Here is a 23,691-nt window from a genome sequence, read left to right on the forward strand (position 1 = left end):
CCTTGAATCTTAATGTATTTAAGGGCCGTTTAAAATCTTATCTGTTTTCTTTGGCTTTTTAGCACTTTTGTACATGGATGTTGTATGTCTTGTTGTTTTTTTTCTGTCCTGTCGGTTTTACTGCAATGTACAGCACTTTGGAACTACAGTGGTAGTCTGTAAGGTGCTATATAAATAAATAAACGAACGAACGAACGAACGATATATACACTAGATGTCGCCTTGTCTACGGCAGTTCATTGGAACGAATGTCTTTAAGGCGACATTTAGTGTATATATCTATGCATCAGTCTGCGTACACGTCACACACCAGGATGCGCGCGCGCCCTCAGATCACTTGGACGTGGTTGTGTACAAGAGGTAAAAACTATATAACTACTGTTCGTATTTTCTCACACAAACCGCTCGTTTCGTGTCTTAGGCCATCAATGTGTACTTACGATGGGGAATTGTTTTAATTTGGACTTCTCTGTGCATGCTCTTTGAGACAGTGACCACAGACCTGCATTTAAATGACTGACAGACAAGAACGGTTTGACCTAAAAATATCAAAATTGAAACTACTGCGGAAAAAAAGAGACCTACATCTTGGATGCCCTTGAGGTAAGCTAAAACATACCAAAATTTAATTTCAAAGTGAACTATCCCTTTAAAGCCCACTCTTAGTAATCATATACATCCCCCAGAAGAGACGAGAGCAGTCAGGCCTCAGTCTCCATCAGACCAGACGGCTTTATAGCTGTGGTCATGTGGTCAGACCGAGGTCATGTGGTTATGTGGTCAGAACGAGGTCATAAGGTCAGACCGAGGTCATGAGGTCATGTGGTCAGACCGAGGTCATGAGGTCATGTGGTCAGACCAAGGTCATGTGGTTATGTGGTCAGACTGAAGTCATGTGGTCAGACCAAGGTCATGTGGTCAGACCGAGGTCATGTGGTCAGACCGAGGTCATGTGGTCAGACCGAGGTCATGTGGTTATGTGGTCAGACCGAGGTCATGTGGTCAGACCGAGGTCATGAGGTCATGTGGTCAGACCAAGGTCATGTGGTCAGACCGAGGTCTTGTGGTCTTGTGGTCAGACCGAGGTCATGTGGTCAAACCGAGGTCTTGTGGTCATGTGGTCAGACCGAGGTCATGTGGTTATGTGGTCAGACCGAGGTCTTGTGGTCATGTGGTCAGACCGAGGTCATGTGGTTATGTGGTCAGACCGAGGTCTTGTGGTCATGTGGTCAGACCGAGGTCTTGTGGTCATGTGGTCAGACCAAGGTCATGTGGTCAGACCGAGGTCTTGTGGTCATGTGGTCAGACCAAGGTCATGTCGTCAGACCGAGGTCTTGTGGTCATGTGGTCAGACCAAGGTCTTGTGGTCATGTGGTCAGACCGAGGTCATGTGGTCAGACCGAGGTCACAGGAAAGACAGAACCAGCCCTTAAAACAGACTGTCCTGCATTCGTTTGTAGACGATCTGATCTATAAATGAACATGCATCCCAGGGGCCGGTTGCACCAGCTGTGCGTAAGTTACAACTTAGCCTAGTTCTGTCAGGACCACTACCGTCAAATACGATTGACAATTAGCATACAGTTTGGATTGGCGGTATGGTTCCGTTCTGGGCGAGAACTCCCTGCGCATTCATGCAGCCTAGCTTGGATAAGAGCAGGGAGAGCAGCAATAACCCCCCTTGGGGTAAACAGAACAGAACCAACATGAAAGTTTGCAAATATATTTAATTCAAGATTTTAAAGTACAACATAATCGAGAATTACTCCGATTCAATGGGAATCAGAATGCCAAATCCTGACTGGGCGAGAGGAGGAGCTGGGGATGGAGGAGGGTAATTCGCTCATGAGAAAGGCGATAGCTGCTGATAATACTGAAGGAGCTTATATATGTATACGGTGAAAGGCATCGTATTCCTATAAGTAGTTGTGGATCAGCTGAGGGTGAGCTAATGCGAGCTTGACTAACATGACCTGCCAGAACTAACGCTACGCTTGATTTTAGACGTAGATGGACACTAAGTTACGACTTATGCACTTCTAAATATTTTTGCGCTGCACCTTTAAACTTAGTTGAAGCATAACTCTACATATAAACTAAATATTTATGGCAGCCTCCGATCAGGAGTAATGGTTGGAATAAAATATCAGACTGAACTGCATCAATAAGCTCTTCTTTTACCGGACAGACTTCAGTTCTTTACACACATGATAATGCTGACATTTACACTCGCTGACATTTTGAGAGAGAGAACATTATGTGAAAAGATTACTTTGTTAGCGGGTCTTTAACACAAACCCGTCCTAAACAGCGCGCCACTATGAGCATGTCAAATATCAGTCATAATCAATAAACATAATTTCTTTTGTATCAATAGTTATTTATTGATCGTTATTAATTTAATTTCATACACATTCTGTGAATGTCATTTACATATAAGAAACGCTTATGTTATTCATGATCAAGTAGGCTATCGTATTTAATGGAAACTTATTTTTACCGTTAGTAACGCGAGGCAAAAGAAGTTAGAATGAAGGATAAACTGAAATTCACGGCACTTCAACACAACTTCAGCTCACGTATTTGAAGGCTGCTATTGGATCATCGAGGCTAAACGTCATATTATGTGACTACGCATTACTTTACGGAGAGCTTACGACCTACTAGCAACGTTCTGCCTTACGACCAAATGGTGCAACGGAATAGAGTTAGTTACAAACTAGCTAGTAGTTACTAAGCCTCTAGTGTGGACTTTACGTTCCAATTTAAGAAAGAACTTACGAACGGCAACCCGACCCAGGACACTGTGTGAATGAGTTAATGAGTTTATGATAGAACCAACGGTCAATGTAACCTGAACTATACCATGTGAGCTCATGAGAAACACAAACACACACACACACACACACACACAGAGAGAGAGAGAGAGAAAACCTTCAACCAGAACAGAGTCAAACAAACCATGCAAGTACACATATAGGCTACATATAATGAGGTGATCTGGAAATAATATGCTGATGGTTCTTTTCATAGTTAGATGAATATTTTCCATAGCTTCATTCCCTGTTTACGGTTTCATCCTGTCACTTTCCATTTTACCCGTGTGTGTGTGATTGTGTGTATGTGTTTATGTTTAGATATAGTTGTGTTCGTGATTTAGTTAATAAACTTGTGCACAAAACATGTTTTGTTCTGATTCTCTGCTTGCAACAAAGTTTAATTTATGATTTTAGATTTTACATGCTCTGAGTAATACTATACAGTAAAAAAGATTCCCCTCACCTCGGATTTAATTATAATTAATAAATATCAATTAATAAACAATTAACACAGTGTTCACGGGACAAACATGTTAATTGATTGTAATATTAATTTTACTACATTAAGTTAATTCTATTAACTGATCTAAATATTCATAATTAATTATAACAATTTATGATTGATTATTAATATTTCTTTTGAGCTAATTTGCTACATATTTGGTCATCCTTCGGATGAGACGTTAAACCGAGGTCCTGACTCTCTGTGGTCATTAAAAATCCCAGGATGTCCTTCGGAAAAAGAGTAGGGGTGTAACCCCGGCATCCTGGCCAAATTTGCCCCTTGGCCCCTGTCCATCATGGCCTCCTAATCATCCCCATATACTGATTGGCTTCATCACTGTCTCCTCTCCACCAGTAAGCTGGTGTGTGGTGGGCGTTCTGGCGCAATATGGCTGCCGTCGCATCATCCAGGTGATGCTGCACATTGGTGGTGGTTGAGGAGATTCCCCCATCTATGTAAAGCGCTTTGAGGTCTCAGAAAAAGCGCTATATAAATGTAACGAATTATTATAATTAATTAATTAATTATAATTAATTAATTAATTATTATAACAATTTATGATTGATTATTAATATTTCTTTTGAGCTAATTTGCTACATATTTGGTGGAGATACGTGGTGTTCGTTTTAAACATTGTAAGCAAGCAGACAGTAATCAATCATATGTTGTCCCATAAGATTAACATCGTACACATGTGCGTTTATTAACATCATATATTAATATCATACACATGCGCGTTTATTAACATCATATATTAATATCATACACATGCGCGTTTATTAACATCGTATATTAACATCGTACACATGCGCATTTATTAACATCGTAACATGCGCGTTTATTAACATCGTATACATGCGCGTTTAACATCGTACACATGCGCGTTTATTAACATCGTATACATGCGCGTTTAACATCGTACACATGCGCGTTTATTAACATTGTATATTAACATCGTATATATGCGCGTTTATTAACATCGTATATTAACAACGTATACATGCGCGTTTATTAACATCGTATACATGCTCGTTTATTAATATCGTATATTAATAATATCGTATACATGCGCGTTTATTAACATCGTATACATGCGCGTTTATTAACATCGTAAACATGCGTGTTTATTAACAACGTATACATGCGCGTTTATTAACATTGTATATTAACATCGTATACATGCGCGCTTATTAACATCGTATACATGCGCGTTTATTAACATCGTAAACATGCGCGTTTATTAACATATACATGCTCTAGGGATGGGGCCGATCCGATCCAGTATCGGTATCGGGACCCGATACCAGCGTAATTCACGTATCGGATTTTCCCGATCCAACCTGCGGAGATGTCCGATATCCATGAGTCATGTCTGCGCTCGCTTTAACTTCTGCTGAAATGACTCCAAAAGTGATTCCCGCCGGCTAGTCTGCTAGCTGGCTGCAAACTGTGGAATGGATTTCCTGAACAGAGGCGTGGCTCAATGAGACACAGAGTTATGAGACACGCCCCCGCTCAGGAAATCCATTCCGCAGTTTGCGGCTAGCCAACAATGTCCGCTGTGTGGATATACTTCACACTGGAAACACCGCAGAGCAAGACAGCTAAATGCAATGTTTGCAAAGCTGTAATTCAGAGTCCTTTGAAGCTCGTTCAACACAACGAACGCAACCAAAAATTTAAAAAAGCACCACGTTACTGTGAGTTCACACCAAACGCGAATAGCGCGTCAAATTCGCGTCTACCGCGTCTAGTAGGACGCTTGAATGTTTTACATTTACATTTACATTTACATTTATTCATTTAGCTGACGCTTTTATCCAAAGCGACTTACAATTGCTATATATGTCAGAGGTCGCACGCCTCTGGAGCAACTAGGGGTTAAGTGTCTTGCTCAGGGACACATTGGTGTCTCACAGTGGATTCGAACCCGGGTCTCTCACACCAAAGGCATGTGTCTTATCCATTGCGCCACCACCACCCCATTCGCGCGTCCAGAGAAAAATTGACGTGCGTAAAAAGCAAAAGTTTGAAGTGTTACGACCCTGCGCTTTCTTTCCTGGCCTGCTGGTGGTGTGATGATTCAGGAGAGTGTGGGAGATTGTGCACACCTGACACCGGTTCCCTATTTGATTGTGGAGAGGATAAAACCTTGGCCTCCACCACTCTTCTTCACTTCGTCCAGGGGATTGACGCCCTCTGGAGAAGTCACTTTTTGGCGTGCCTTTATTTATTTACAACCCATACCAACCTTTTCTCTTCCCCATTTGGATTATGATTTTTCCCCTTTGATTTTGAACCCTAGACTTTGTTATATTAATTTATCTGTATTTTGAAGAGTAATAAAAACTTGCAAGTCATTTCAGTGTACTTGTATCTTTTATGTTCGGTCGAAACGAGCTGGCCGTAACATAAATTGGGTGTCTCGTCCGCGATCCTATGGGGGTAGGAAACGTTGGTAAGTATGGGTTGTATGTGTGTATGTTTTTGTGAATGATTTCCTTTTATAAATGAGAACTCTGGTTAGTTAGAGTGTTTCCAGCTGGATTGTGAATACAATCTTTCCGACGGAGCACTGTTTGTTGTTTTGTTTTGTTATTTTGCCTTTCTTGTTTTTGGAGGTTATCCTGGGTGGAGATTAACTCTCTGTAGGGGGTACGCTTCCGGGCCTTCAGTCTGACTGATTGTCGCGGAGCTCAGCGTTTAATGCCGCCCCGAGCCCGGTACATCTCTGAAGACCAGGTAGGATTTAGTTAGTGTTTTCTGAGTTAGGAACTGGAGTTTTCTCATTTTGTAAACGGTAAATCCATTCGACAAAAATAAGTAAAGGTAAGTCATTGTGTTCGTGTGTATAGTGCGGTTTATTCTCGCGCTTGCACTGTGTTTTGACTTGTGGGAAGTCTTCGGAAGTTTTTGTGAATGAGCATAGGTTGCGTAAAACAGTGACGTAGTTCCTTTTTGAAGTAGTGGCTTATGGGAGTTGTATTTCGGGTAAACAGCGTCTCACGTGTAGTAGTTTCGTTTGTGTTGTTGTACGTATATATATACGAACAAAATGTCTTCGGTGGTCGAAGATTTCTTTGCATGTCCGTCAGAAGCTTTGCTTGAGAGTTGTACAAAGGAGCAGTTAGTGCAAATTGCCGAACACTTCAGTGTCGATCTTACTTCTCAGGAAAAGAGGCTGAAGGAAACTATCGTGACTACTTTGAAGCGATCACTTGTTGATAGAGGAGTTATAGAGGTAAGCACTGAGTTAATGACTCAGAGTGAATCGTTTGTGTCTACTCCTGCTGATGTTTATAGTGAAAGTGAGACAAAATTTCCAGAATTGTCTTTGCAAGAGAAGCAATTGTGTTTAGAGGCCGCGAAAGTTCGTGCTGAACGTGACGATCGCGCTATGAAAGAGCGAGCGGTAGAAAGAGAATTTGAAGGGAGAATATTAGATCATCAGTTAGCTATGCGAAGAATGGAGCTTGAGATAGAGAAGGAACGAGAAGAGAGAGTGTTTCAGATAAAAAAGTTGGAGTTAGAATTAGCAGCAAAGACAGCTGAAGTTTCACAAGCGAATCCTGTTCTACAACAGCGTGCGAATGCAGGTGAACCTGTGTTTGATGTTCACAGAAATATGAGATTAGTGCCGCCATTTTCTGAAAAGGAAGTGGATAAATATTTCTATCACTTTGAACGTGTTGCTTTATCCATGAAATGGCCGAAAAGCTTTTGGACTTTGTTGTTACAGTGTGTGTTCACAGGTAAAGCTCAGGAAGTTTATTCTGCACTCTCACTGGAACAGAGTGGTGAGTATGATGTTGTGAAATCTGCTGTGTTACATGCATATGAACTCGTGCCTGAGGCATATCGTCAAAAATTTAGGAGTTTGAGTAAAGCTGATGAATGTACTCATGTTGAATTTGCAAGAGAAAAAGAGAATTTATTTGATCGTTGGTGCACTTCAATGAAAGTTACAACTAAAGAGCAGTTAAGAGAATTAGTGCTCTTAGAGGAGTTTAAACATTGGGTTCCTCATGCTGTAGCTACGCATCTTACTGAACACAAGGTGAATACACTTTCTGAAGCGGCTATCATGGCTGATGAATTTGTGTTAACCCATCGTGGGTCATTCAGTTCAGTCGGTCTTAAAACCAACGATATGAGTAAGTCTAAGTTTTGCTTTCAACCTAAGACGAAATCTCCTGTGATGAGTAGGAATATTAAGGCGACAGTTGCTGAACATGTTAGTAAACCTGTACTCTCACGAGACATGGTTTGCTTTTATTGTAAAAAGCCTGGTCATAAAATATCTGACTGTCTTATTCTCAAGAAGAAAGAGAGATTGTCGAAACCTGTTGCTTTAGTTTCTACTTCACCATTCACTGTTGATACTCGTGATAAGAAAGATAGTCATTTATCTAGTGCTAGTGATAAATCTGTTGATCAGTGTATAACTTCTTCCGTTGATTATACACCTTTTATCACTGAGGGAAATGTGTCATTGCCTGGTTCAAACGAAACGGTGCCAGTACGTCTTCTTCGAGATACAGGAGCCGCGCAGTCGTTTCTTTTAGAAGGAATTTTGCCTTTAACTTCTGCAACCGCTACTGGAACTCATGTATTAGTGCGAGGTTTTGAGATGGGGTTTGTTGAAGTGCCTTTGCATCGAATCCATCTTTCCTCTGCCATTGTATCTGGTGACGTAGTGGTTGGTGTTCGTTCTGCACTTCCAGTCCCTGGGATTACATTTATTCTGGGAAATGATTTAGCTGGTGGGAATGTTTGGCGACGGAGTGGTGTGGCAGCTCCACCCATAATAGCATCTATACCGAGGAAATCTGATGTTGATAATTGTAGAGAATCTCCTGATTTGTTTCCAGCTTGTGCAGTTACTCGATCAATGGCTAAACCCCTGTCTGAAAACCAAGTTGAAGTTCCACTGCATGACACTTTCTTTTACACTGTTAATACAGGTAAGCCAGGATCTGATGTGTCTAAATGTCTTGAGCAAAGAGACCTGAAGTCCTGTCCTTCGTTGTCTTCTGACCAGAACGATTTAACGGTGCTGCAAAGTGAATCTGCTGATACATCTGAGGTTCTGTCCACTCCTGAGAAAACCAATGTTGATCTCTCTGATGTTGATGACTGTTCTTTAACTTCTTTGTTACAGATCTCTCGAGAGGATTTAATTAGAGCTCAACAGAGTGATGACACTCTTAAACCTTTATTTTCTGCAGCCGGGTCTAAGAAGTGTTCTGATCCTCTGTCCTCCTCGTATTTTCTTGATGATGGTCTGCTTTGTCGGACAGTGGTCCTGCATAAAGATGTTTCTCTGGAACCTAAAACTCAGATTGTGCTTCCTTTTACAGTGAGAGACTCTGTGTTGCATTTGGCTCATCAAGGACTTGCTGGTCATACCGGAGTTCGTAAAACATATGATCGTGTTTTGCGACAGTTCTATTGGCCTAAGGTAAAACGAGATGTGGCAAAACATATTCGATCTTGTCATACATGCCAGATCACCGGTAAGCCAAATCAAAAAGTGCCTGTTGCTCCATTGCAGCCTATTTCTGTCGTCTCCACTCCTTTCGAGCATTTGATAGTTGACTGTGTTGGTCCTTTGCCCCGGTCTAAGACTGGTCACCAGTATCTTCTAACCGTCATGTGCCAGACTACTCGTTATCCTGCTGCTTATCCGTTAAGGTCCATCACTACTAAATCTGTCTTGAAGGCCCTCACTAATTTCATGTCGACCTTTGGAATTCCCAAAGTTATTCAATCCGATCAGGGTTCGAACTTCATGTCAAAACAGTTCTCAAAAGCCCTGCGTCAACTTCGAGTAAACCACAATATTTCTAGTGCCTATCATCCGCAGAGTCAAGGAGTTCTTGAGAGGTTTCACCAAACCCTGAAGTCCCTTTTGAGGTCATATTGTGTGGAACTCGATGCGGATTGGGAAGAAGGTCTGCCATGGATGTTATTAGCGATACGTGAGGTAATCCAAGAAAGCCTTGGGTTTAGCCCAAATGAATTAGTGTTCGGACATGTAGTGCGAGGACCTACGGCTGTGTTAGCTGATGAGTGGCGAACGTCTAAACCTTCTGAAAACATTTCAGATTATGTGAGTGGATTCCGGCGTAGACTGTATGAGGCACGAGCTCTCGCTAAAAAGAAGTTGAGTAAATCTCAAATAAAAATGCAACAACATTTTGACAGAAAAGCTAAGCTGAGAGAGTTTCAGGTGGGTGATCAAGTACTGGCTTTGCTGCCTCTACCTGCCAACCCCTTTCAGGCTAAATTTACAGGCCCCTACAGTGTAGTTAAACGTCTTTCCGATAATAATTATCTGTTGAATACTCCTGACCGGAGAAAAAAAGTACAAGTCTGTCACAGTAACCTGTTGAAATTGTATATAGCTCCTGTTCGTTCTGTTACTGTTAATGTGGTAAACTCTTGTGACTCTTTTTCAGAATCATCTCCTCTCTTTCGTAGCACGAGTGGGGATTCTTTAGAGAATGCTGATGAGGATGAGAGTTTCCTTTCTCGAGAAAAGGTCGACGGGCGACTTAAAAACTCTGAGATTCTTCTTAACCAGATTAAAGAACTTTTTTCTCGTTTAGCAAAGGCTAATCTTACCGTTAATCTCGCTAAGTCTGAGTTCGCGAAGGCAACCGTTACCTATTTGGGTAAGGTAGTGGGAAATGGTTGTGTAAAGCCCATTGAGACTAAGGTTGAAGCCATTTGTAACTTTCCAGCTCCCACCACTCGTCGTGAATTGCGACGGTTTCTCGGCATGGTGGGATATTATCGGAGTTTTTGCGAGAATTTTGCTAGTGTAGTTTCACCTCTCACCGATTTATTGAGTCCGAAAGTGCCTTTTTGGTGGTCTGAGACATGTCAGCAGGCTTTCGAAAATTGTAAGGCTTTGCTGGCATGTGCCCCTGTTTTGACAGCTCCGGATTTTGAAAAGTCTTTTAGTCTTGCAATTGATGCGAGTGCTTGCGGTGCGGGCGCTGTTCTCTTGCAGGAGGATTCGAACCAGGTTCCACATCCTGTAAGTTACTTTTCTAAGAAATTTAATCGACATCAACAGGTATATTCCACCATTGAGAAAGAGGCTCTTGCCCTAGTGTTGGCCGTACAACATTTCGAGGTATATCTAGGGTCAATTGCTGCACCGATTATCATTTATACGGATCATAATCCTTTAGTCTTCTTGAATCGGATGAGGAATCGAAACCAGCGACTTATGCGATGGAGTCTCATTTTACAACCTTTCCATCTTGAGATTAAACATATTCGAGGAAAAGACAACATTATAGCTGACACACTTTCTAGAGCGTAAAATCGTGATCTCTGCGTTGCCTGTTCTTCTCTTTCTTTGCATCTCTAGGGCCCAGAGGTGTTGTAGAATGAAGAGGAGTAGAAGACGTTTCTTTGGATCACTAGAACTTTTTATTGTGTCCATTTTGGGTGGTGCTTGACTGTCTTTCCTTTGGTTTTTAGATTCGTTGCCGAATCTTTTTGAGGAGGGAGGTGTTACGACCCTGCGCTTTCTTTCCTGGCCTGCTGGTGGTGTGATGATTCAGGAGAGTGTGGGAGATTGTGCACACCTGACACCGGTTCCCTATTTGATTGTGGAGAGGATAAAACCTTGGCCTCCACCACTCTTCTTCACTTCGTCCAGGGGATTGACGCCCTCTGGAGAAGTCACTTTTTGGCGTGCCTTTATTTATTTACAACCCATACCAACCTTTTCTCTTCCCCATTTGGATTATGATTTTTCCCCTTTGATTTTGAACCCTAGACTTTGTTATATTAATTTATCTGTATTTTGAAGAGTAATAAAAACTTGCAAGTCATTTCAGTGTACTTGTATCTTTTATGTTCGGTCGAAACGAGCTGGCCGTAACAGAAGCGAAATTGACGTGCGTCTGAGGCAAAATCCGCTTGTTTGTTTGCACGATGCTGATGTTGATCGAACATTTAATGCATCGGAGCGAGGATCACCCTTCAGATAGTGTGTGTGTAAGATGTTTACACTTGCACTTTTCTTATATTTCAAGACGCAAGTATTTGACTTTTTGGGAATGTAATAAATATTGACATGACAATCAATTTGAAACCCCAGTTGCATATTTGTTTTCAGAATGGGATTTTTCCTGTTAACAGGATTTCCTGTTTTTCTGACTTCCTTTTCTGACCAATACTTACCTCAAGTTGCCTTTTGGGACATAGGCTACATGCATGCATACATACGTACATAACATATCATTACTTGCCTGTTGAGAGAAGTTTATTTCAGCATCATATAAAATAAACAATAATGATAATAATAATATTAAAGCAAACACAGCTCTGGTATCGGAATAGTATCGGTATCGGCCGATATCCAAATTCAGGTATCGGGATCGGATCGGAAGTGAAAAAATGTGGATCGGTGCATCCATAACATGCACGTTTATTAACATCGTATACATGCGCGTTTATTAACATCGTAAACATGCGCGTTTATTAACATATACATGCACGTTTATTAACATCGTATACATGCGCGTTTATTAACATCGTATACATGTGCGTTTATTAACATCATAAACATGCACATTTATTAACATTGTATACATGCGCGTTTATTAACATCGTATACATGCGCGTTTATTAACATCGTATATTAACATCGTATACATGTGCGTTTATTAACATTGTATACATACACGTTTATTAACATCGTATACATGCGCGTTTATTAACATCGTATACATTCGAGTTTATTAACATTGTATACATGCGCGTTTATTAACATCGTAAACATGCGCGTCCGTTTATTAACATCGTATACATGAGCATTTATTAACATCGTATACATGCACATTTATTAACATCGTATACATGCGAGTTTATTAACATCGTATACATGCACGTTTATTAACATTGTATACATTCGAGTTTATTAACATTGTATACATGCGCGTTTATTAACATCGTAAACATGCGCGTCCGTTTATTAACATCGTATACATGAGCATTTATTAACATCGTATACATGCACATTTATTAACATCGTATACATGCGAGTTTATTAACATCGTATACATGCGCGTTTATTAACATCGTTAAACATGTGCGTGCGTTTATTAACATTGTATACATGCACGTTTATTAACATCATATATATGCACGTGCGTTTATTAACATCATATATATGCACGTGCGTTTATTAACATTGTATACATGCGCGTTTATTACCCCTCCTTGAACTGCCACATTAACGTGGTGGAGGGGTTTGAGTACCCGAATGACCCTAGGAGCTATGTTGTCCAGGGCTATATGCCCCTGGTAGGGTCTCCCAAGGCAAACAGGTCCTAGGCGACGGGTCAGACTAAGAGCAGTTCAAAAACCCCTTATGAGAATCATTAAACCGAGGACCGTGACGTTGCCCGGTATGGCGCAGCCGGGGCCCCACCCTGGAGCCAGGCCCGGGGTTGGGGCTCGTATGCGAGCGCCTGGTGGCCGGGCCTCCCCCCACGGGGTCCGGCCGGGCTCAGCCCGAAGGAGCGACATGGGGCTGCCTTCCCGTGGGCTCACCACCTGCAGGAGGGACCGTAAGGGGCCGGTGCTGAGAGGATCGGGCGGCAGTCGAAAGTGGGGACCTCGACAACCCGATCCCTGGACACGGAAGCTAGCTCTAGGGATGTGGAACGTCACCTCGATGGCGGGGAAGGAGCCTGAGATTGTGCGTGAGGTTGAGAGGTTCCGACTAGAGATAGTCGGGATCACCTCTACGCACGGCTTGGGCTCTGGAACCACACTCCTCGAGAGATTGACTCTTCACCACTCTGGAGTTGCCCATGGTGAGAGGCGGAGGGCTGGTGTGGGTTTGCTTATAGCCCCCTAGCTCAGCCGCCATGTGTTGGAGTTCACCCCGGTGAACGAGAGGGTCGTTTCCCTGCGCCTACAGGTCAGGGATCGGTCTCTCACTGTTGTGTGTGCCTACGGGCCAAACGGCAGTGCAGAGTACCCGGCCTTCTTGGGGTCTCTGGGAGGGGTGCTGGAAAGTGCTCCAACTGGGGACTCCGTCGTTCTACTGGGGGACTTCAATGCCCACGTGGGCAGCGACAGTGACACCTGGAGGGGCGTGATTGGGAGGGGCGTGATTGGGAGGAACGCCCCCCCTGATCTGAACCCGAGCGGTGTTCAGTTATTGGACTTCTGTGCTAGTTACAGTTTGTCCATAACGAACACCATGTTCCCACCTCCGGCGGAGCTTCGACCAGATCCCGAGGGAGGCTGGAGATATTGAGTCCGAGTGGACCATGTTCTCCACCTCCATTGTCGAAGCGGCCGCTCGGAGCTGTGGCCGTACGGTCTCCGGTGCCTGTCGAGGCGGCAATCCCCGAACCCGGTGGTGGACACCGGAAGTAAGGGATGCCGTCAAGCTGAAGAAGGAGTCCTATCGGGCCTGGTTGGCTTGTGGGACTCCTGAGGCAGCTGACGGGTACCGGCAGGCCAAGCGAACTGCAGCCCGGGTGGTTGTGGAGGCAAAAACTCGGGCCTGGGAGGAGTCCGGTGAGGCCATGTAGAAGGACTATGGGCTGGCCTCGAAGAGATTCTGGCAAACCGTCCGGCGCCTCAGGAGAGGGAAGCAGTGCCCTACCAACGCTGCCTACAGTAGAGGTGGGGAGCTGTTGACCTCAACTGGGGATGTTGTTGGACGGTGGAAGGAATACTTCGAGGATCTCCTCAATCCCGCCGTCACGTCTTCCATTGAGGAAGCAGAGGCTGAGGGCTCAGAGGTGGACTCGTCCATCACCCAAGCTGAAGTCACCGAGGTAGTCAAGAAACTCCTCGGTGGCAAGGCACCGGGGGTGGATGAGATCCGCCCTGAGTACCTCAAGTCTCTGGATGTTGTGGGGCTGTCTTGGCTGACATACCTCTGCAGCATCGCGTGGCGGTCGGGGACAGTGCCTCTGGGATGGCAGACCGGGGTGGTGGTCCCTCTTTTTAAGAAGGGGGACCGGAGGGTGTGTTCCAACTACAGGGGGATCACACTTCTCAGCCTCCCTGGGAAAGTCTATGTCAGGGTACTGGAGAGGAGAATCCGGCCGATAGCAGAACCTCGGATTCAGGAGGAACAGTGTGTTTTTCGTCCAGGCCGTGGAACACTGGACCCTCTACAGGGTGCTGGAGGGTTCATGGGAGTTTGCCCAACCAGTCCACATGTGCTTTGTGGATTTGGAGAAGACATTCGACTGTGTCCCTCACGGCGGCCTGTGGAGGTTGCTCCGGGAGTATGGGGTCCGGGGTCCTTTACTAAAGGCTGTCCGGTCCCTGTACGACCGAAGCAGGAGCTTGGTTCGCATTGCCGGCAGTAAGTCAGACTTGTTCCCGGTGCATGTTGGACTCCGGCAGGGCTGCCCTTTGTCGCCGGTTCTGTTCATAATTTTTATGGACAGAATTTCTAGGCGCAGCCAGGGGCCGGAGGGGGTCGGGTTTGGGGACCACACGATTTTGTCTCTGCTCTTTGCAGATGATGTTGTCGTGTTGGCCTCATCAAACCAGGACCTTCGGCATGCACTGGGACGGTTTGCAGCCGAGTGTGAAGCAGCTGGGATGAGAATCAGCACCTCCAAATCCGAGGCCATGGTCCTCAGTCGGAAAAGGGTGGCTTGCCCACTTCAGGTTGGTGGAGAGTTCCTGCCTCAAGTGGAGGAATTTAAGTATCTTGGGGTTTTGTTCACGAGTGAGGGAAGGATGGAACGGGAGATTGACAGACGGATCGGTGCAGCTTCTGCAGTAATGCGGTCGATGTACCGGTCTGTCGTGGTGAAGAAAGAGCTGAGCCGCACGGTGAAGCTCTCGATTTACCGGTCAATCTACGTTCCTACTCTCACCTATGGTCATGAGCTTTGGGTCATGACCGAAAGGACAAGATCCCGGATACAGGCGGCCGAAATGAGCTTTCTCCGCAGGGTGGCTGGGCGATCCCTTAGAGATAGGGTGAGAAGCTCGGTCACTCAGGAGGAGCTCAGAGTAGAGCCGCTGCTCCTCCACATCGAGAGGGGTCAGCTGAGGTGTCTCGGGCATCTGTTCCGGATGCCTCCTGGACGCCTTGCCGGGAAGGCTATGTCTCCCGGCTGGCCTGGGAACACCTCAGTGTCCCCCCGGAAGAGCTGGAGGAAGTGTCTAGGGAGAGGGAAGTCTGGGCATCTCTGCTTAGACTGCTGCCCCCGCGACCCGGCCCCGGATAAGCGGGAGAAGATGGATGGATGGACATGCGCGTTTATTAACATCGTGAACATGCGCGTGCGTTTATTAACATCTATACATGCACGTTTATTAACATCGTATATTAACATTGTATACATGCACATTTATTAACATCGTATATTAACATCGTAAACATGCACAAGGAGTTTCTGATTAAATCAGCAGAACTACAGCTCGAGTGATTCACCTGTTGATGATCAAGGCTTGTTCCTCGATCAGGTTCCCCTCTCCGATCACGATGGGTCCGGCCTCCGCGATGATCCGAGCCTTAGGGTGAACCACGGTCCGAGCTCCTGAAAACACACACACACACACACACACACACATCAGGATATTACTGACCCTAACCACGGTCCGAGCTCCTGAAACACACACACAGGGCCCTATTTTAACGATCTGAAACACACGTAACTTTGTGGGCGGATCTCTAAAATGTGTTGGTCTGAAGTCGCTTCATTACTCATAGGTGTGGTTTGGGCGTAACGTGAAATAAACCAATCAGAGCGTCATCTCACATTCCCTTTAAGAGCAGGCGCGCTTGTTCCATGGCGGATTGCTATTATAACGGCGGATTTGCCAGGAGCGGTTCACAGCCGAGGAGACCGACGTTCTCGTCAGGGCCGTAAAACACAGAGAAGTGACATTGGGGATGGAGAAACACACCCAAATTAGCTTCGGTTAAACAGGCGTATGATAATTTGGGTAAATGTGTAAGTAGATTTATGCCTATTTTTCACATCTTCATGGACACAACAATGATTTCCCTCATGTGGAATATTTTTCTTTGTAATTATGTATGATTTAGTGTTGTCACGATACTACAGGGTGGGCCATTTATATGGATACACCGTAATAACATGGGAATGGTTGGTGATATTAAAGTCCTGTTTGTGGCACATTAGTATATGTGAGGGGGCAAACTCCTCAAGATGGGTGGTGACCATGGTGGCCATTTAGAAGTCCACAAACAGGACTTTAATATCACCAACCATTCTCATGTTATTACAGTGTATCCATATAAATGGCCCACCCTGTAGAATTTCTAACTTCGATACGATACCTTAAAAAATATCGATATTCGATACCATTTTCGATACCACGGAGAAAAAAACTGCCACAATATTAAGGGGGTATTTTTTTTATTTAAAGCTGAATATAACCCTAAGTCTAGAACATGACAATGAGGTATATTTTACAAAAATGTCCTGAGTTCTATCTGTTAATATTTTTTCATTGGACCAGAGCTAACATGAGCCGTTGTATTTTTATTACCTACTGTTATCAAAGATTAAAATATACTGTAACAAATGCATTGTTTATCGGTCATAAATGCTGGTTAATACATTAACGTTATTTGATGAACAGATTTAAACACAAACGTGCACGCAAAAACAATGCTCACTGGATCGACATGAGCTAAGTCAAGTCACCTTTACTTATATAGAGCTTGACAAGATTGTCAAAGCACTTAACAGTATCAAATTGGAGGATAGAGTGTCATTAATGTATAATAATAAGATTAAACATTCAATTTTCAGTTAAAGGCATTTCATTATTGAATTCAGAGATGTCATTGTCAAGCTCAGTTTAGTTTAATTATATCTGTGTAATCAAATTGATGATAATCGCTAATGAAGGCAAATTGCAGAATTAAATAATATATTTTTTAATAAAGTTAAATAGGCACAAGTTAATTTACATTTGACCACAGATAAAATATTTACTTCTAAGATTCCTCAGTCAGATTATATTAACTTTAAGAATTACAGTGGAAAAACGAGACAACACACTCATAACAACAATACTAGGCCATATCTTGGTTAATGTTTCAGAAAAGTTAAAATGAGAAGTTACAGGGGAGTTACAGTTATAGGGGAATTCAGAAAGAGGTGACCCATTGATGCTGAGTAGCATACAGTTACATGCTGCTAAATGGTCCCCCTGGAGCTTGTTCGTTAAGTCTGTTTTCAGAATTAAAAAAAATGAGTGATGGGATATTGATAGCCAAACAATCTTTTGGGTGCCCGCAGCCCGCTTGCAGTGTGAAGCGTGTGTCCGCGCTATTCTCCGACATGCCCGCTCGCGGTGTGTTTTTAACGTGTGTCCGCGCTATTCTCCGACATGCCCGCTCGCGGTGTGTTTTTAACGCGTGTCTACTCTATTCTCCGACATGCCCGCTCGCGGTGTGTTTTTAACGTGTGTCCGCGCTATTCTCCGACATGCCCGCTCGCGGTGTGTTTTTAACGTGTGTCCGCGCTATTCTCCGACATGCCCGCTCGCGGTGTGTTTTTAACGCGTGTCCGCGCTATTCTCCGACATGCTCGCTCGCGGTGTGTTTTTAACGCGTGTCCGCGCTATTCTCCGACATGCTCGCTCGCGGTGTGTTTTTAACGCGTGTCCACGCTATTCTCCGACATGCCCGCTCGCGGTGTGTTTTTAACGCGTGTCCACGCTATTCTCCGACATGCCCGCTCGCGGTGTGTTTTTAACGTGTATCCGCGCTATTCTCCGACATGCCCGCTCGCGGTGTGTTTTTAACGCGTGTCCACGCTATTCTCCGACATGCCCGCTCGCGGTGTGTTTTTAACGCGTGTCCACGCTATTCTCCGACATGCCCGCTCGCGGTGTGTTTTTAACGCGTGTCCGCGCTATTCTCCGACATGATCGCTCGCGGTGTGTTTTTAAAGCGTGTCCGCGCTATTCTCCGACATGCCCGCTCGCGGTGTGTTTTTAACGCGTGTCCGCGCTATTCTCCGACATGCCCGCTCGCGGTGTGTTTTTAACGTGTGTCCACGCTATTCTCCGACATGCCCGCTCGCGGTGTGTTTTTAACGCGTGTCCGCGCTATTCTCCGACATGCCCGCTCGCGGTGTGTTTTTAACGCGTGTCCACGCTATTCTCCGACATGCCCGCTCGCGGTGTGTTTTTAACGTGTGTCCGCGCTATTCTCCGACATGCCCGCTCGCGGAGTGTTTTTAACGCGTGTCCACGCTATTCTCCGACATGCCCGCTCGCGGAGTGTTTTTAACGCATGTCCGCGCTATTCTCCGACATGCCCGCTCGCGGAGTGTTTTTAACGCGTGTCCGCGCTATTCTCCGACATGCCCGCTCGCGGTGTGTTTTTAACGCGTGTCCACGCTATTCTCCGACATGCCCGCTCGCGGTGTGTTTTTAACGCGTGTCCACGCTATTCTCCGACATGCCCGCTCGCGGTGTGTTTTTAACGCGTGTCCGCGCTATTCTCCGACATGCCCGCTCGCGGTGTGTTTTTAACGCGTGTCTACGCTATTCTCCGACATGCCCGCTCGCGGTGTGTTTTTAACGCGTGTCCGCGCTATTCTCCGACATGCCCGCTCGCGGTGTGTTTTTAACGCGTGTCCACGCTATTCTCCGACATGCCCGCTCGCGGTGTGTTTTTAACGTGTGTCCGCGCTATTCTCCGACATGCCCGCTCGCGGTGTGTTTTTAACGCGTGTCCACGCTATTCTCCGACATGCCCGCTCGCGGAGTGTTTTTAACGCATGTCCGCGCTATTCTCCGACATGCCCGCTCGCGGAGTGTTTTTAACGCGTGTCCGCGCTATTCTCCGACATGCCCGCTCGCGGTGTGTTTTTAACGCGTGTCCACGCTATTCTCCGACATGCCCGCTCGCGGTGTGTTTTTAACGCGTGTCCACGCTATTCTCCGACATGCCCGCTCGCGGTGTGTTTTTAACGCGTGTCCGCGCTATTCTCCGACATGCCCGCTCGCGGTGTGTTTTTAACGTGTGTCCACGCTATTCTCCGACATGCCCGCTCGCGGTGTGTTTTTAACGCGTGTCCGCGCTATTCTCCGACATGCCCGCTCGCGGTGTGTTTTTAACGCGTGTCCGCGCTATTCTCCGACATGCCCGCTCGCGGTGTGTTTTTAACGTGTGTCCGCGCTATTCTCCGACATGCCCGCTCGCGGTGTGTTTTTAACGTGTGTCCACGCTATTCTCCGACATGCCCGCTCGCGGTGTGTTTTTAACGCGTGTCTACGCTATTCTCCGACATGCTCGCTCGCGGTGTGTTTTTAACGTGTGTCCACGCTATTCTCCGACATGCCCGCTCGCGGTGTGTTTTTAACGCGTGTCCACGCTATTCTCCGACATGCCCGCTCGCGGAGTGTTTTTAACGCGTGTCCGCGCTATTCTCCGACATGCCCGCTCGCGGTGTGTTTTTAACGCGTGTCCGCGCTATTCTCCGACATGCCCGCTCGCGGAGTGTTTTTAACGCGTGTCCACGCTATTCTCCGACATGCCCGCTCGCGGTGTGTTTTTAACGCGTGTCCGCGCTATTCTCCGACATGCCCGCTCGCGGTGTGTTTTTAACGTGTGTCCGCGCTATTCTCCGACATGCCCGCTCGCGGTGTGTTTTTAACGCGTGTCCGCGCTATTCTCCGACATGCCCGCTCGCGGTGTGTTTTTAACGCGTGTCCGCGCTATTCTCCGACATGCCCGCTCGCGGTGTGTTTTTAACGCGTGTCCGCGCTATTCTCCGACATGCCCGCTCGCGGTGTGTTTTTAACGCGTGTCTACTCTATTCTCCGACATGCCCGCTCGCGGTGTGTTTTTAACGCGTGTCCACGCTATTCTCCGACATGCCCGCTCGCGGTGTGTTTTTAACGTGTGTCCGCGCTATTCTCCGACATGCCCGCTCGCGGTGTGTTTTTAACGCGTGTCCACGCTATTCTCCGACATGCCCGCTCGCGGTGTGTTTTTAACACGTGTCCGCGCTATTCTCCGACATGCCCGCTCGCGGAGTGTTTTTAACGCGTGTCTACTCTATTCTCCGACATGCCCGCTCGCGGTGTGTTTTTAACGCGTGTCTACTCTATTCTCCGACATGCCCGCTCGCGGTGTGTTTTTAACGCGTGTCCACGCTATTCTCCGACATGCCCGCTCGCGGTGTGTTTTTAACGTGTGTCCGCGCTATTCTCCGACATGCCCGCTCGCGGTGTGTTTTTAACGCGTGTCCGCGCTATTCTCCGACATGCCCGCTCGCGGAGTGTTTTTAACGCGTGTCCACGCTATTCTCCGACATGCCCGCTCGCGGAGTGTTTTTAACGCGTGTCCACGCTATTCTCCGACATGCCCGCTCGCGGAGTGTTTTTAACGCGTGTCTACTCTATTCTCCGACATGCCCGCTCGCGGTGTGTTTTTAACGCGTGTCCACGCTATTCTCCGACATGCCCGCTCGCGGAGTGTTTTTAACGCGTGTCTACTCTATTCTCCGACATGCCCGCTCGCGGTGTGTTTTTAACGCGTGTCCACGCTATTCTCCGACATGCCCGCTCGCGGAGTGTTTTTAACGCGTGTCCGCGCTATTCTCCGACATGCCCGCTCGCGGTGTGTTTTTAACGCGTGTCTACTCTATTCTCCGACATGCCCGCTCGCGGAGTGTTTTTAACGCGTGTCCGCGCTATTCTCCGACATGCCCGCTCGCGGAGTGTTTTTAACGCGTGTCTACTCTATTCTCCGACATGCCCGCTCGCGGTGTGTTTTAACGCGTGTCCACGCTATTCTCCGACATGCCCGCTCGCGGTGTGTTTTTAACGCGTGTCCACGCTATTCTCCGACATGCCCGCTCGCGGAGTGTTTTTAACGCGTGTCCGCGCTATTCTCCGACATGCCCGCTCGCGGTGTGTTTTTAACGCGTGTCTACTCTATTCTCCGACATGCCCGCTCGCGGAGTGTTTTTAACGCGTGTCCGCGCTATTCTCCGACATGCCCGCTCGCGGTGTGTTTTTAACGCGTGTCTACTCTATTCTCCGACATGCCCGCTCGCGGTGTGTTTTAACGCGTGTCCACGCTATTCTCCGACATGCCCGCTCGCGGTGTGTTTTTAACGCGTGTCCACGCTATTCTCCGACATGCCCGCTCGCGGAGTGTTTTTAACGCGTGTCCGCGCTATTCTCCGACATGCCCGCTCGCGGTGTGTTTTAACGCGTGTCCACGCTATTCTCCGACATGCCCGCTCGCGGTGTGTTTTTAACGCGTGTCCACGCTATTCTCCGACATGCCCGCTCGCGGTGTGTTTTTAACGCGTGTCCACGCTATTCTCCAACATGCCCGCTCGCGGAGTGTTTTTAACGCGTGTCCGCGCTATTCTCCGACATGCCCGCTCGCGGTGTGTTTTTAACGCGTGTCTACTCTATTCTCCGACATGCCCGCTCGCGGAGTGTTTTTAACGCGTGTCTACTCTATTCTCCGACATGCCCGCTCGCGGTGTGTTTTAACGCGTGTCCACGCTATTCTCCGACATGCCCGCTCGCGGTGTGTTTTTAACGCGTGTCCACGCTATTCTCCGACATGCCCGCTCGCGGTGTGTTTTTAACGCGTGTCCACGCTATTCTCCGACATGCCCGCTCGCGGTGTGTTTTTAACGCGTGTCCGCGCTATTCTCCGACATGCCCGCTCGCGGAGTGTTTTAACGCGTGTCCACGCTATTCTCCGACATGCCCGCTCGCGGTGTGTTTTTAACGCGTGTCCGCGCTATTCTCCGACATGCCCGCTCGCGGAGTGTTTTTAACGCGTGTCCGCGCTATTCTCCGACATGCCCGCTCGCGGTGTGTTTTTAACGTGTGTCCGCGCTATTCTCCGACATGCCCGCTCGCGGAGTGTTTTTAACGCGTGTCCGCGCTATTCTCCGACATGCCCGCTCGCGGTGTGTTTTAACGCGTGTCCACGCTATTCTCCGACATGCCCGCTCGCGGAGTGTTTTTAACGCGTGTCCGCGCTATTCTCCGACATGCCCGCTCGCGGAGTGTTTTTAACGCGTGTCCGCGCTATTCTCCGACATGCCCGCTCGCGGTGTGTTTTTAACGCGTGTCTACTCTATTCTCCGACATGCCCGCTCGCGGAGTGTTTTTAACGCGTGTCCGCGCTATTCTCCGACATGCCCGCTCGCGGAGTGTTTTTAACGCGTGTCCGCGCTATTCTCCGACATGCCATCTCGCGGTGTGTTTTTAACGCGTGTCCGCGCAATTCTCCGACATGCCCGCTCGCGGAGTGTTTTTAATGCGTGTCCGCGCTATTCTCCGACATGCCCGCTCGCGGAGTGTTTTTAACGCGTGTCTACGCTATTCTCCGACATGCCCGCTCGCGGAGTGTTTTTAACGCGTGTCCACGCTATTCTCCGACATGCCCGCTCGCGGTGTGTTTTTAAAGCGTGTCCACGCTATTCTCCGACATGCCCGCTCGCGGAGTGTTTTTAACGCGTGTCCACGCTATTCTCCGACATGCCCGCTCGCGGTGTGTTTTTAACGCGTGTCTACTCTATTCTCCGACATGCCCGCTCGCGGTGTGTTTTTAACGTGTGTCCGCGCTATTCTCCGACATGCCCGCTCGCGGAGTGTTTTTAACGCGTGTCTACTCTATTCTCCGACATGCCCGCTCGCGGAGTGTTTTTAACGCGTGTCCGCGCTATTCTCCGACATGCCCGCTCGCGGAGTGTTTTTAACGTGTGTCCACGCTATTCTCCGACATGCCCGCTCGCGGTGTGTTTTTAACGCGTGTCCACGCTATTCTCCGACATGCCCGCTCGCGGAGTGTTTTTAACGCGTGTCCACGCTATTCTCCGACATGCCCGCTCGCGGAGTGTTTTTAACGTGTGTCCACGCTATTCTCCGACATGCCCGCTCGCGGTGTGTTTTTAACGCGTGTCCACGCTATTCTCCGACATGCCCGCTCGCGGAGTGTTTTTAACGCGTGTCCACGCTATTCTCCGACATGCCCGCTCGCGGAGTGTTTTTAACGCGTGTCTACGCTATTCTCCGACATGCCCGCTCGCGGAGTGTTTTTAACGCGTGTCTACGCTATTCTCCGACATGCCCGCTCGCGGTGTGTTTTTAACGCGTGTCTACGCTATTCTCCGACATGCCCGCTCGCGGTGTGTTTTTAACGCGTGTCCGCGCTATTCTCCGACATGCCCGCTCGCGGTGTGTTTTTAACGCGTGTCCGCGCTATTCTCCGACATGCCCGCTCGCGGTGTGTTTTTAACGCGTGTCTACGCTATTCTCCGACATGCCCGCTCGCGGAGTGTTTTTAACGCGTGTCCGCGCTATTCTCCGACATGCCCGCTCGCG

At 47.1% G+C, this 23,691-nt stretch overlaps 1 protein-coding gene across 1 annotated transcript in view; it reads right to left on the bottom strand.

Moving 5' to 3' along the window:
* Positions 1–23,691, bottom strand: part of dctn6 (dynactin subunit 6) — a 34,127-nt gene that overhangs the window by 4,874 nt on the left and 5,562 nt on the right. Inside the window, exon 3 of the mRNA XM_079866159.1 lies at positions 15,773–15,878. Within this exon, the coding sequence (XP_079722285.1) occupies positions 15,773–15,878 (106 nt within the window). The remainder of the gene's footprint in view (positions 1–15,772; positions 15,879–23,691) is intronic.

This window comes from Squalius cephalus (assembly GCF_949319135.1).
Source record: "Squalius cephalus genome assembly, chromosome: 3".
Lineage (NCBI taxonomy): Eukaryota > Metazoa > Chordata > Actinopteri > Cypriniformes > Leuciscidae > Squalius > Squalius cephalus.